Source organism: Pholis gunnellus, assembly GCF_910591455.1.
Source record: "Pholis gunnellus genome assembly, chromosome: 2".
Lineage (NCBI taxonomy): Eukaryota > Metazoa > Chordata > Actinopteri > Perciformes > Pholidae > Pholis > Pholis gunnellus.
In genome coordinates this window covers 13,603,407-13,617,409 of record NC_136536.1, presented here as the reverse complement: position 1 = coordinate 13,617,409, position 14,003 = coordinate 13,603,407, and the positions used below count along the sequence as shown (strand labels likewise).

The 14,003-nt window shown below is 44.4% G+C and overlaps 1 protein-coding gene across 1 annotated transcript in view; it reads left to right on the top strand.

The window, feature by feature from the left end:
• Window positions 1-437: 437 nt before the first annotated feature.
• Window positions 438-14,003, top strand: part of znf385a (zinc finger protein 385A) — a 51,241-nt gene continuing 37,675 nt past the window's right edge. The window contains exon 1 of the mRNA XM_079174052.1: window positions 438-638. Coding sequence (XP_079030178.1) covers window positions 629-638 — 10 coding nt within the window. The 5' untranslated portion in view covers window positions 438-628. The remainder of the gene's footprint in view (window positions 639-14,003) is intronic.

Below are 14,003 nucleotides of genomic sequence, written 5' to 3'. Positions count from 1 at the left end.
ACAGTGCGTTGAAGTCCTGCCCTCTGAAGCTCCCTGTGAGATGACACCGTTCAGAAGACATTGCTTGTCAGCTTTTTGTTGGAGACCACTACAATTCCTCCTGGCTGCTGTGGAGAAGAAGATCTTTGCTCTGTAGCCTCCCCCTATGATTGTCTGTCACACTTTAGGCTCCCCCTCCTCTCTTTGACCCCCCCCCTCTTTCTCTCTCTCTCTCTCTCTCTCTCTCCCTCTCTTTGCTACTTACCCCCTCCATACAGTCCTCAGGCTTACCTGAGCCACAACTGCAGAAACGCTGGACCCCCCTCCACCACACACACACACTCTCACACATACACACGCATCCTCGTGCTCTCTCTCTCTCTCTCTCTCTCTCTCTCTCTCTCTCTCTCATACTCATACTCATACTCAGCATTTTACCTGGAGAGGGCAGGCGCAAGGGACGGCATGTGCACAGCAGCAGCAGTCTCTCCTCACATCTAGCGCTGCCTATCTGAGCTGGCTCTTTCTGGAGAGTGGAGACGAACTCTGAAAAGAGATTTTGGAGCCATTGTCGCTTGGCGAAAGCAGGCAAGACGGGGGCAGTGAGGGAGCACTTGTCAACCCAGGGACACCAAAGGCAACGCACATCATGATTTTGGGTGAGTTGTCGCTTTTTGGTGCATGGGATTTTGGAGAGGTCAATCATGTTGTTGGATCACTAATCCCTACTTAAACTTGGCCGCCAGCAGCTCTTTATTAACAGTGCGCTCTGCTTGGTTTCCATTCCACACAGACATCTGTCAATACCGACCGCTGGGGTGAACCTTTAAATCGTGGTTAGTGCCTGTAATTACGATAATAGTGTGCCATAAATATGGCAGGTGTGAGCGATGACAGGGAAGGTCAAAGTGTTTGAACCTGGACTATATCATTATGGTTTGTTTGGTCACGTGACCAGGCTCCACCATTCTCATGTCCTGCGAGAAGAGGTGAAGTGACAACGGTTGGTTTTATACCAACCTACTGATAACTGATGGAATGCTAATGTATCCAAATAGTCAAGACAGAATTCCTCAAGCATATATTTCTCTCAGGTATTTGTTACCCCACCACCTAGTTTCTACATCAAATTTCCATTTGCAGCACAGTATAGCTTTTAGTGATCATACAGGGCTGTTCTGTGTCAGCCAGCACTTTCTTCTTTAGTATTCTGGTCTCATAGTTGCATGTCTGAGAGAGGGGATTCTGTGTGGTCTCTGTGCTCTACATACATACAGAGGATGGGAGCGTGCCACTGTAAGTCCAGTGATGTGACCGATCCTGGTGTGCTGCTGTGGATAGGACCGTGTGTGTTCAATAAGCAACACAGTGCGTGTCAGCTTGTGAAAGTTTTCTGTCTTCTAATTTGTCTGTGGGACGATGTGAGGTTATTGTGTGTCCAATCGTTTTTAAGTGTGTGTGTGTGAGTTGCTATGTTCTTTGCCGGAGAGGCCGCTTTGTTTTAACGCATGCCTGGGCTGATTCAGGCGCAGCTCTGCTCCTCTGCTCTCCCGGCAGGCATGTTTTTCAAGCAGACATCTCTAACGATTATAGGGAGTCATGTAGTCCGAGGTGTGCACATTGAGGGATATGTATTCCTGTGAGCTAAATGCTCCAAGCAAGACAGGAAAGTTCATGTCTGTGAGAATGACTCATGTTAAATGGGTAACTTTCTCACTCTCTCAAGTTTTTCTTTTCTGTGTTTTATATGGTCATTTTGTGTCTGTCTGTTTCGGCATTGGCTACATTTCCACTTTTATGATCTAGTGAAAGGGGAGCAATTACCTGACTTTATTCAACAGTAAGACACGCACTGTCTTGTAGCTCCAGTAAATGATTTTTTACCACAGCCATACTACAGCTGTCTCACGGTGACTTGCTTATAAGAGCAATGGTTTGGGCTTAGAGTAGTTGTTACATTGCGTCTATTTTAACTGTTTAGCACTACAGTTGTGGTATGAGTAATAAAACATGGAATGTGACTTCTGTGTGCTTCTGGAGGCAGTATCATGAATTCTGCATTTGCAGGAGCACTGAATGCTGCCACTATCAGTTGACTGCATGTACTGCTGATTTTTTTACAGAAGACTAAATAGTGTTCAAACAGTAATAATGCACTGTGGCTCGGATATACCAAATCTGTGTGTTTTTCATCACATCATGGTCAACAAAATCTTCCCCCTTCATAACTGCCAAGAAAGCTTACCTAGACCTAACCTCATTAAATTGTCACTCAGATAGGTATCTTCCATTATTTCTGTCTGATCATAGAGATTTTTCAGTGCTTAACATTCTGCTCCATTTGCGTTATGATGTGGCTGCTGAGCGATTTGACATTTCTGGCTTTCCTCCTCTGAAAAGGGTAATGTCATTGTAATGACCTTTACAATTTTGACGCTGGCTGATCTGGACCTCCAATCAGCAAATTTCCTGATTCTGCCCACTGATATAAATCTGCAAGGTTGTGATAACATATCTCTGCCAAAAGGCAATATATACCATTAAAACCAAATAGATTACAAAATGTGATATGTGGATGATGTGCAGTGCTGTGTAAACCACATTACCAGCCGTGTCTGTATGGCTATTAGTCTTTTTCTATCCTTTGTTTTGTATGACCTTGAGCAAACAACCGTTCCCAGTGTGGCTCTGTCCTTGACGTTGTATTCACAAGTCCATAGTAACTAGCTTCGTAGGCTATCCGGGCCCCTGGCACAGGTCTTTGGCCGCTGTGATAGCGATGACAGCCCTGATGCTGATAATGGCAATGGATGTGTGGTTGTGCTGTACAGTGAGCTCTTTACAAAGCCGCGGGCAGTCAGCTTAGCTCTCTGCCTGACATGGGCTCTGCACCAAGTTAGGGGTATGGGGCTGCTGCTGATGCTGTTTGTGTATTAAAATGTGTGTGTGTGTGTGTGTGTGTGTCATCTGGGCAGAGAGCAGAGCGTGGCAGCAGGAGAACAATGGCAAGCTAATAGAGAACATGATCACCGTGCTCCTGTTGACGTACAGGCTCTCGATTGACTGTGTCGTCATTGTCATCAGCCATCATGTTGTCTAAAGAAATCCTCCTACGCTTTCAGCACAGTGATGCCTGGAGGGAGCTCCTGGTATGGAATCTGCTTTTAGATAAGAAGTGTTTTTCCCGTCACCGTCACCCAAAATGCTGCATGATGACAATCTGACAAGCACTCCTGGGACATTCCACCCTGTTAGCTTAATCTCAAAGTTTTTTTGGGTGCGCCTTAGTCATGTTCATCAGTTCATGTTTGGATGTTGTTGTACGTCTCATCTGTCCTGTCTGTTTGAGTCAGAGCTGACCTCCTGAGTGCAGGGCCATGCAGTCTATCTGTCTCTTTGTCTTTGTATTTGTGTGCCCACTCTGGCCTCATCTGTCTTCATAAAATGTCTCTATGTTGACCTGTCTGCATAGCTATTGCTTATTCTACTCAGCAAGCTCTCCACCCCCCCTTCCTCTAACAGCCTGCACACACTCACCTGGTTACACAGGTCAGCTCAAAGAGACACCGGAGAATGCGTCTTTGAACACATCAGCAGTTTTCCCCCCATTTTCTCTGCTCTGCTCTCTTTGTTGATGTCGAAGTGACACTGTAATTATAACTCCTTAATGAGCCAGATATTTGGTATGCATGGCACAGTTTGTTCTGTTTGGCTTTTTTTTGCATATCCAAGATATAACTGGAACGCTTTTATGCAGCGGCAACCTGAGAAATCTGCAGTTAAACATGCTGAACAAACGATGCATGGCTACTGCTTAATGCTTTGGCAATACACAGACATAAACTTCCATAAGTGATGAGCACCTGTGAAGGCTAAATCTCACTAAATCAATCTGCAAACTCACAGATAAATTGGGTGTTTTTAGTTACAACTCAATGTGCCCTCTTTACATGTATCTAGCCACTGGGCCACTGGCTTTTGCAGAATATTCTTTTTCCATATTATTTTCTGGCAAGTGGGGGGATGGCTGTGACATAGTGCTGTATGATGATGAGATATAGTTTACTGCATTTGACCCAGTTCACCTTTCTATTGCTCCTCTATGTGGCACGGCACTCATCGAGGAAGACTTATTCCCATATTTGTAATTAGAATAGATCACATATTTTAGGAGTGACCTAGGATAAAGGATTAATGTGACGTCCATTTGAAGGGGGAATCTACTGTGTGTGTACGTGTGAGAGAGATGATGAGGGTCTGCGTATGTGGACACTTTTCTCTTCTTGCTATAACTATTGCTCTTTCCTGGTATGTGGAGTGGACTCCTCAGTCAAAAAGCCACTATAACAGGTCTCTTCCCCTCCCCTCCTTTGCTCTTCTCCACTGCTCCATTTGTTTATGCTGGAGTGACTGTGTGTCAGCAGGTTGTCAATACCGTCTGTAAGAGACTCTAATGAATAGGCCTGTTATTGGACTGGTGGGAAGGCAACCTATTGTGTTTTTGAGTGCATCTGTGTGTGTGTGTGTGTGTGTGTGTGTGTGTATGTATGTGTGGCCCATCAGTGTGTGTAACACTGCAGAGCAGAGGGAGGTGGAGGTGTCTGTTCTGCTCTGACTCCCACTGCTTCATTGGCCTCACTGCAGTGCCCTCTGTCAAAGACCATGCACTAAACAGTAAAGGCCAGAATGGCGCAGGAGCATGCATGGTTTAATTTTGTGTATGACAGCGATGAGGTCTTTTCTTACTCTAAACACACACTGAATGTATACATGATGCATACACTTGCGTACACTCGAATAAAATGCGCAGTTCATGCGACACACACCAGTGCCGGCACCTGCCACCAGCAACAGCCCACTGCTGTTGCTCCGTGAAGCACAAAAATGCACCTGTCTGCGATTATGGTGTCACATTAGTGCATTGACCAAGGCAGCCTGGCTGAAAACTTACTGGGGATCCTCAGGCTACAATACACCTGCGAGATAAAGCCTGAAAAATGTTCTTTATGCTTCAACAGTCACTCTGATCACAAAGTGGAAAGAGGCACAGACGATTCTTCACACTGCAGATCTCTACTGTTTGCACTGGTGCCTTTATCGACATCCTTTCCTGATGCCTTTGCATTACACTTACAATTTACTTCCATGAAGGTGCACTCTTTTGCCCACACAGGTGTTGGATTACCTGGTGACAAACATTTGCTCTGAGGAGGGTCTAGAGTCTGGCTTTATTATTAAATGCTTGCATTATACTTAAGTGTGCACAACCTTCTTTTTTTCTTGTCACTATAACAGAAAGCCAGTTTACAGAGTGAGATAATTAGGATAGTGCAGTGACATAACTGATACTAAAACATCGCTCAAATACTGACTCAGATATAAACCATTAGACCAACAATATAAAAGTGGAGGTGCACTGAACGACATATCAGCTATCTTCAAAGCACCCATGCTTGACCACTTTTATTTGTATGGTACACTGTTATTTTTTGAAGTCACATTTTAACATTTTAGTATTGAATGTAAAAATCTGCTGCTGTTGGGCTTGCAATGGCAAAGTGCTATATCATTCCACTTGTCAGATTTATGAAATAAGAGGTAGATGTTCTGTCAATGTCAGATCCAGCCCCTGTGTTTTCTTCTTTTCTGCTCATTAAATAAAAAAAATTCAAACTGTTTTATTGATCAATTAATGTGATAATTCAGTAACAGCGTTTGAAGGGGCATGAATAACAATGTCCCAAACAGCAGCGGAGCATAAAAAGGTTGAGCAAAGCTAACGTTTGGCGTCAATAGATGTTGCATTAATCATGCCTGCTCTATTTCTGTGTGCTCAGAAGAGAAGAGGGGTAGAAGAGGAGGGGGAAGAGAGAGAGAGAAAGAGAGAAAGGCAGACAGATAAAATGGAGTCAAAAGTATCCTCATGAAAGAGAATTAGCTCCATCCAACTCTGGGAGGAAGAGGAAATTCCTCTGAGTGCCGTTGAGATATAGGTTTCACACAAAGACCAAAGAAAAATCAATTCTCCTTGAGATGCAGCAAGGTCAATTCATAGGGGCATGGCTAGAGGAGAGGCAGCTAAAGGACGAGGAGGAGGAGGAGGAGGAGGAAGTTGATGAAGCAACTAAAGAATGGGAGAGCAGGATTGAGTGAGAAGTGTAAGAGGAGAGCATTGAAGGGATAAAAGTAAGAGGAAATGAGCAAACGGGGTGACGAGCTTTCAGTAAAAGATGGCCGCCGGGGAGGAGTAGATGCTTCCGTCCATCAGCAATGCGTCTAGCTGTAGTCTCTCTGTATCATCTGACTCATGCAAAGGGGAAATATGAGCAGTATATCTGACACACTGTTGGGAATGTCACCCTACAGCCCTGCATGAACTTTACTTATTGCCACAAGGACATCTCCTCACTCTGTGACCTCATCCATCCAAACAGCTCTCACCTTACTACCACAGGGTTGCAGGCACACAGACTGAATGAGTAGTACTAGCGTTTGCTTCCAAGAAGCCTTGAGCTAGCGTTTAATCCTTAATGTTACATGAACAGCTCAAAATAGCTTAAATCTCCACCCCTAACACCTTCCGCCTGCGAGCTAAATCTGTCTGTTTTAATGGTGTGTGTATTGTGGCTGAATGGATGCAGACAAGCATGGTGATATAAAGGTGGCAGGAGTTTGAGCTCAGACCTGCCCTCTGTGACATCTTTCCCACTGACAGCGACTGTATGCAGCTAGCGGGTGGGGTTTAGTTCAACGTTGGATGAGAGTTGGGGAAACCTCACTAGCAGGTAGTTATAGGATCTGCGTGGCGCAGGGCCTAATACAGGCGTCTGGTATGCACACCTGTCTCCACACAAGTTCTTCCCTGAACGAGCGGCACTACCCCTCAGCGAGAGAAAGAAAGAGAGCGAGAGAGAAACAGGAGAAGCAGCTCTGCCAGGACCTGCACCACAGCTCCCTGCACCTGCCTGGGGGGAGTGGGGGAGGAGAAAGGGAGGATCGAGAGGGTGAGGTGCCAGAGGTGTGGATTAGCAGGCTGCAAGGGACACAGGGGTAATGTGGTATCTGAGCTCATGCATTAACAGTATGTTGCTATGTTTGTATCTTGTTGCTGGTTTGTCACATGTTGTATTTTGGGCTCTTGGTTTCCATCAAGGTTAGTTCTTACGTACATTTAGTGGAGAGATTTTTGTGCTTGTGGAATCTGAAAATCTAAGTGTGGAGGTTGTAGCCTGGACTGACTTTTCAATCCACTGTCAGTGTCTCCTAATACAGTAGCAGTCTGTATGTTACACAGTTGGATGAACTCCTGCTCCAACACAGCTCTCAGCTAACACTGAATCTCAGACAGTGGCTGGTAATGTGGTTCGAAAGAGCACTGATGAAATGGAACAAATCAAAGGCAGAGAAGAAGGATGGAAACAAGCATTTCCATAAAATTAGCATAGCCGGTATGTGCAATTGGCCCGATGAGACAGGAAAAACAGCATAAACATAAGCGACTTCACATTGAATTCTTCAGATCTGAACAATGTCGGTTAATGTTTGGGCTTGTAATGGGATTGCTTATTAAAGTAGCATCAGGAGTATGACAGCGTGTCAGTGCACAGCAGTAACATATACAATGGAACAGCAGTGGTTCTGCCTCCATCCTAAATTTTCTCATTTGAGCCAGTGATGGCTTGCGTAAATGTGAGAGATTGTATTTACAGTAGCACTGAAGATGGTTTTTGTCTCTGTGCTGGGCCAATAATCACCAGCCAACCAGCGCCACAAATCTTCATTAGAGGATTAGCCGGCAGGGAGACAGCTTGTGTTCTTTTGCTTTTATTGGTGGCCCGGCGTCCTTTCAGCCTCGGCTTCTCCTCTCCCTGTCTCCTCTGCTTAAAGCTGGGAACATAGCTGCTTGCTCACTTGAGAATCACACACTCACACCCCATGACACTATACATACACTTTTTCTTAGTCTCAATCTTTACCCTGCTCTTTCCATCTCATTCAATCTCTGTCTTTCTCTCACATATGCTCAAACCCACATGTACCTAATGCTCAAACATCCTGTCAGTTTGTTCCCTCGAGGTGCATCAGCATCCCGGTGGGCACTCATACTCAAGACAGAACAAATTAAGGTCACAGCGGGAAAGCCGAGCCAGTAAAGGACAACGGGATCTGCCAAGTGTGTCTGTGTGTATGTGCGTGCCTGTAATGTTTTGTCTCTTCTGACCTCTAAACAGTGGCATGACTCCAGAGAAAGCTGTTGTCAAATGGCTCTTGTCCCACTCAAAGGAAAAGTGACCCTCATTGCACCATTTTGTGTGATAAAAGGAGTCATGCCCTCCCTTTAAATTCAGGCTAGAAAACAGAGGGAAGAATGACTCTTTGATATCACCTGATGAAGACTCTTGTGTCCGCTGGGAGTGTTGTTGGCCCATCAAGGCTGCTATGATGTCTGAGGGTTTCTTTCTTTTCATACACTTTGGTGGTGAGCATACGGTACACAGCAGCCACGGACGCTCAGATGGAAAACACTGAGATGGAAGATACTGATGTCTGTTCCTCTTTTCACCTGCACCACATACTATAGAAAGATATATGGATATATAGATAAACGAATAGATATAATGTCCTGTTGCTGTGCCTCTTCTGCTCCTTTCTACCTTTCATCACTTGATGGTAGCTATACGTTATCATACTGGCTGGTCCCGGTGGGGTCCAGAAGTTCCAGAGGGCTCATCTCCTCCAGTCTGGGCCTCAGACCTCCCCTCAAGGGCAATATCGTATTCTGCCTGACTGTGCTCGCCTGTGTAATCCATAGCTGCAGGGAGGGTGACCTTCACAGCAGGCAGCCTCGCAGCAGGCTGCGACACACAGGCACTCAGGGAAAAGGACAGGTTGGGCAAAAAGGGTGCTGGGGGCAGGACATGGCAGTTCTTAGATAATTACCCTTTCATATAAATACTCTCTACATGTGGTTGCTCACTCTTCCATGCAACAGCTACGGTATGATGAATATTAAAGTGTTCTTTTCCAAGAGACTGTGTTTTGATTTCAAGAGCAAAGGAACATCTGCATCCATTTAATGTCTTAATAACGGATTCGTTTTTTAGATGTTGTCATTATCACAACCATAGATTCAACTTGTATTTCATCCTTTAAAAAGTTTTCTACATCAATCATTTTGTAATCACCACAATTTCTAATCTTGATCTAGTCTTGTTCGTCACCAACCGCTATGTTAAAGCCGCGTCCTGTTGTTTGCTCTATGTGGCGAGAAAGAGAGCTATTTATCATTGAACATGTGCTGTGCATCCAGTACAGCCAGCTGCCGGAGTAAAGGTAAAGTCAGAGGCAGAAAAAAAGTTATTGACAGTTAAGTGATGAGATGACGCAGCCAAATAAGTCCCAGCTCATGAATGATGCATCCACCGGCCCTGATGGAGAAAGAGAGCACAGCTGGATGACAGCTGAGTTGCTGTGTGTGCATGGTGCAGAACAAGGTGAGACTCTTTATGGTAGAGCCCTGCTCTTGCTCACTCCCTCTCTTTCCTCTCCTTTCCTTTCTCTTACCCTCTCACGCACACATGTACACAGAATCAGGAGTGCTCAGTAGAGCTGTTACTCTCTACAAGTCTCCCCTGAGCCTGTATAGCCTTTAGAAATGGTTTACTCTAATGCGCTGTCTTTCTCTCTCCACCTTTCGTCTATCAACTCTATCATCCTTTCAATCCCTCTTTCTTTCCCCCCCCCTCTCTTTTAGCATCTCCTTCTCACTGAGCCCCTCTATTTTCGTCAGAAACAATCACTGTATTTTCCGTCTCACTGCCCTGCGCTGCCGCAGTCTGAGACTCTGATAGCAGGACGGAGGGAGAAGGAGGGAGATGAGAGTAAAGGGGGTGGGCGTAGGACGTGTGCAGCACGCAGGGCAGAAACAGGAAGGGCTACATAATGGTTTGTTGTCGTCGTCACTGTAGCGTCACATCTGTCTGTCCTTTTAGCAGCAGTGGAGCAGCATGCGCACACTGTCAGGCATCACCAAGGCACAGTAACATGTACAAGCATGCAAACTGAATACTACACCATTGCTTAGAGTTGCTGCCACCGTGCCTTTGGTTATTTGGCTACATGTGCTACATGTAAGAATAAGAACATCAAGACCATGGCTAACATTTAACATTTAAGCACAGTACACATTTTCTAAATCCTAGCAACTGGGCAAAAAAATGGGAAGTGAAATGAAAATGCTTGATTCCTGCGGCTGTTTGTATCATTGCAGATACAAACCAGTCAAACAGCTCACCCTCTTTGTCCTCTTATTTGGACACTTTCACAAACATACACACACACACATGATATCATTGGCTTTAGGGGCTGCGTCAATATTCATTGAATCTGAAACTCTGACTTGTCCCATTTGCTTGGTCCGAGACTAGACAAGAGAGGGTATATTACTTGGAGAATAATTGCTCGTGATCAACTCAGACGCAGCTGGATTGATTTGGATAGAGCATTTGTGTAAGGGAAAGTAACAGTGATAGATCTCAACACTTTACCAACAGACCCGGCAAGCATTTGAATAAAACATTGTGCATGGGAACAACGTCGTTGGGGAAAGCCATTAAGTCCCAGATTAGTAGCAAGTGGTTAATGCAGTCAGTCGGTGTGTAAAGCTGTGCAGCTCTGCACCAATCAAACAAACACATCAATCTAACTAACAGTGTGTGTCAACATGCTCCATGATTACCATGCTAATCCCACAGCAACACACGGAAGACCACAGGAGATCATTACAATCCGGTGAGGGGACTGGATGATAATCTCAACTCAAATGTAGAATTCATTCACTCACACACATTAATATTCTCCATTTTACGTGCCATTGGAAAAAGGATGTTTTTCGACAATCAGCACAATGTAAATGGGTGCTGAAACTGCCGTTGTGCTTTGCTATGACAAGTACGCACATGCACACAAACAATGCTTCTCTGGAGTTGCTATTCAGGCACCAATTTTATAGCACTTCAGCGTTAATGTCATGTAAATGTGTTGTGAGTGTTGGAGATTTCATGGTGTGTTAGTGGAGGATGGGGTTTCCTGCAGGGGTAGAGAGGAGGACTATGGTGTGTGCGCATGTGTGCATGAATGTGTGTTTGAATGCACGGAGGATATGATGATGATACGATGTGATGCTTATAATGGGAGCAATTATAAACTTATGAAAAAGAGAAAAGATGTATGATAGTGAGATTTGGATTATCCCAAAGATGTTTGCATGAATCTAATGGATCTTTTTTAGACTAGTGTTTGAGGGCAGTGTGCCCATGCTCCTCTGCGTTCTTCTTGTGTGAGACCAATATTGATATTGACTTGATAACCCTCCAGTTTTTGGAGTTTAATTAGTGATGGTGTGATGGGTTAAGGTTTACTTCTGGTTTGTCTTTAGTTTGTTTTAATTCTGTCTTAAAATAGATATCACATAGCCCACTTACCTATCTGTTTCATACTGTGTAGAATGCATTATGCACTTAATGAGTGAGTGGCTTTACTCTGTTTGTCTTTCTCTGTCTTGTTTCAGTCAGCTCACTAAGACAAATGTCAGCCAATCATGTTGATATGGCAATACATTATTAAATATTGAATTGAATCTGAATCACACAGCATATAAAATAAACAAGTTATGCATAAAATTGAGGCATGACACAGGATAAAAAGCCTAAATGTCAATCTCTGCCATGATGAAAAGCGTATGGGGTCAAACTGTTGTCATTTTAAATCATGAATATGTCTGAATATACCGCCTTTCAATGCGCCTATACCTTTTCTTCTTGCTTTGATTACTTTTCCTTTGCTGGTGACCCTTTTTTTGTCATTTTCAAGAATACTTTTCTGGGTTTACTGCATGTGAAACTAATTGGCCTCAGCACAATATAAAATTAAACTCAGAAATCCATATTTACTCTCCAATGGCGCTCTGGCTCTGACTGAAAACTCCAACTGAGCTGTATGTGTGTATATTAAAATGAATGTCTGATAGCAGCCTGTGGTGGATTTGCTGTTTCTGATGTGGAAGCCCTATTACTCCCACATGTCGCTGCGCAATACTTTACTTCATTCAAATGATATCTAGACAGTTCATGGAGCACCTAACATGAACTTCCCTTTTGCAGTGTTGGGCAGATTTGGGATATGAGTACTTCTATGTGCTTGACATCTTTCATTATCACTGTTGGAAATGTGCTGGCGCTGCACATCCCAGTTACACACACACACACACACACCATGGTACCATTGGGCTGTCGTCCAATATTAATACATAAGGCTGACAATGCTGTGGTACTGCATGCATGTAACAGTGTCACAGCAGAGCAGAGGAGGACAGAGCGAGGGGGAGAGAGAGAGAGAGAGAGAGAGAGAGAGGGAGGGAGGGAGGGGGGCTAATTTTGGATGCATGGCATGTGGAGTTAGGATAACCATCTTTTCTGCAGCTCTCCACCACCACACTGTTTGTTCAATTACCATTTACTGCAGAGAGAGAGAGAGAGAGAGAGAGGGACACAAAGAAAGAGAGGAAGATGAAGAGAGAGAATAGGAACAGAGGAAGAGAAGAGCACGGGCGACAGAGGTTGGGGGGGTGTTCACTGATGCAGGGATGAAGAAGAAGATGTGAAAGAGTTGGTGAGAGTAAAGTGAGTACAAAAACATAAAGGGGAAAAGAAAAAGAAAAAACATGATGTATACAGAGGTGGTGAGGGGGTGGAGAACATGGGGTGAGATGTGCAGAGTTGACAAGAAGAGCAAAATCACACTGTCACATAAAGGCGTCAGGCACAGTGTCACGTTGTTACGGTACAGCGGTGTATACAACAGAACCTCTTGTGTGCTTTACTTGGGCCGGAACATTAATATAATAAATAAAATCTGTGCAACACAATTTCCTTGTATGACAACTTCTGTACATGCAGGGTTTCTGTTACGAAGCATTACTGTTGTTGCTTTGATAAGTGGCATGGGCTGTAACTACAGCTTTAAAAAAAAAACAACATATTCAAACAGAATATTCCTAGCTCTCTGCATGGGGTCCCATACCAAATTGAGATATACAGAGATAGCTCGGTTCTTGCCCTCCCCTCCTGTTTTCTTTTTGGGTAAATCCTAATCCCTCTCTCCCTCTCTCCCTCTCTCTCTCTCTCTCTCTCTCTCTCTCTCTCTCTCTCTCTCTCTGGCTCCAGTATACCAAGCAATTACAGAGATGATATCCACTGTCAGTCAGCAGCTCACAGATGAAGCCGGACCTCTTTAACATGCTAATGGTACGCCAGATTCAATCAGGCCTTTGTATGGCAGAGGGGAGGGCAGCACTGCTCATTAAAAAATAAATCATAATAACAATGAGGCCCAGGCTGCAAACGCAAGCAGCACCTAAGCCACGGCATTAAACTCTTCCTCTCTCCCCCTCTCTGGAAACACTCGTCCCCTACCCGTCCTCCATCTTCTCTCCGATCTTCAGAAAAACCAAGCCGCCAAATATTGCCGCTGCTGGTGTGCAGGGTGGATGGTAGTGAGGAGGAGGAGGAGGAGGAGGTGGAGAACTGGCAGGAAGCATGAGGGTGCAGACTCCCTGAATCATCTGACAAACAAAAAGAGATTATTTCAACTCAGCACTCTGTCATCCACCTCTCTCCCTCTGTTCTCAGTGTCCAATAAGGCTCCTGGCCACAAACCCTCCTCCATACAGTTACATGCACACACATTCAGAGCTAATTTGTATTCTTTCACTTCTCCATTTAGAGCACAAGGTCATCCACAGGTCTTACATAAGGTCAAAACCCAGATGCATCCCTGCATACGAATTTTAGGATTTACTTGCAGGAACTGTTATTTGTTCACCCACTGAACCACACTTAAATACTATAGTTACTGTGTGTCTGTAAACACTCAGCGATAGTCATTTGCTCAAGGTTAAAAGAAAAGTTAGACATTTTTGCAAAGTTTATTTATTTGCTTTTCAGCTGAGAGTTTGATACGATTGA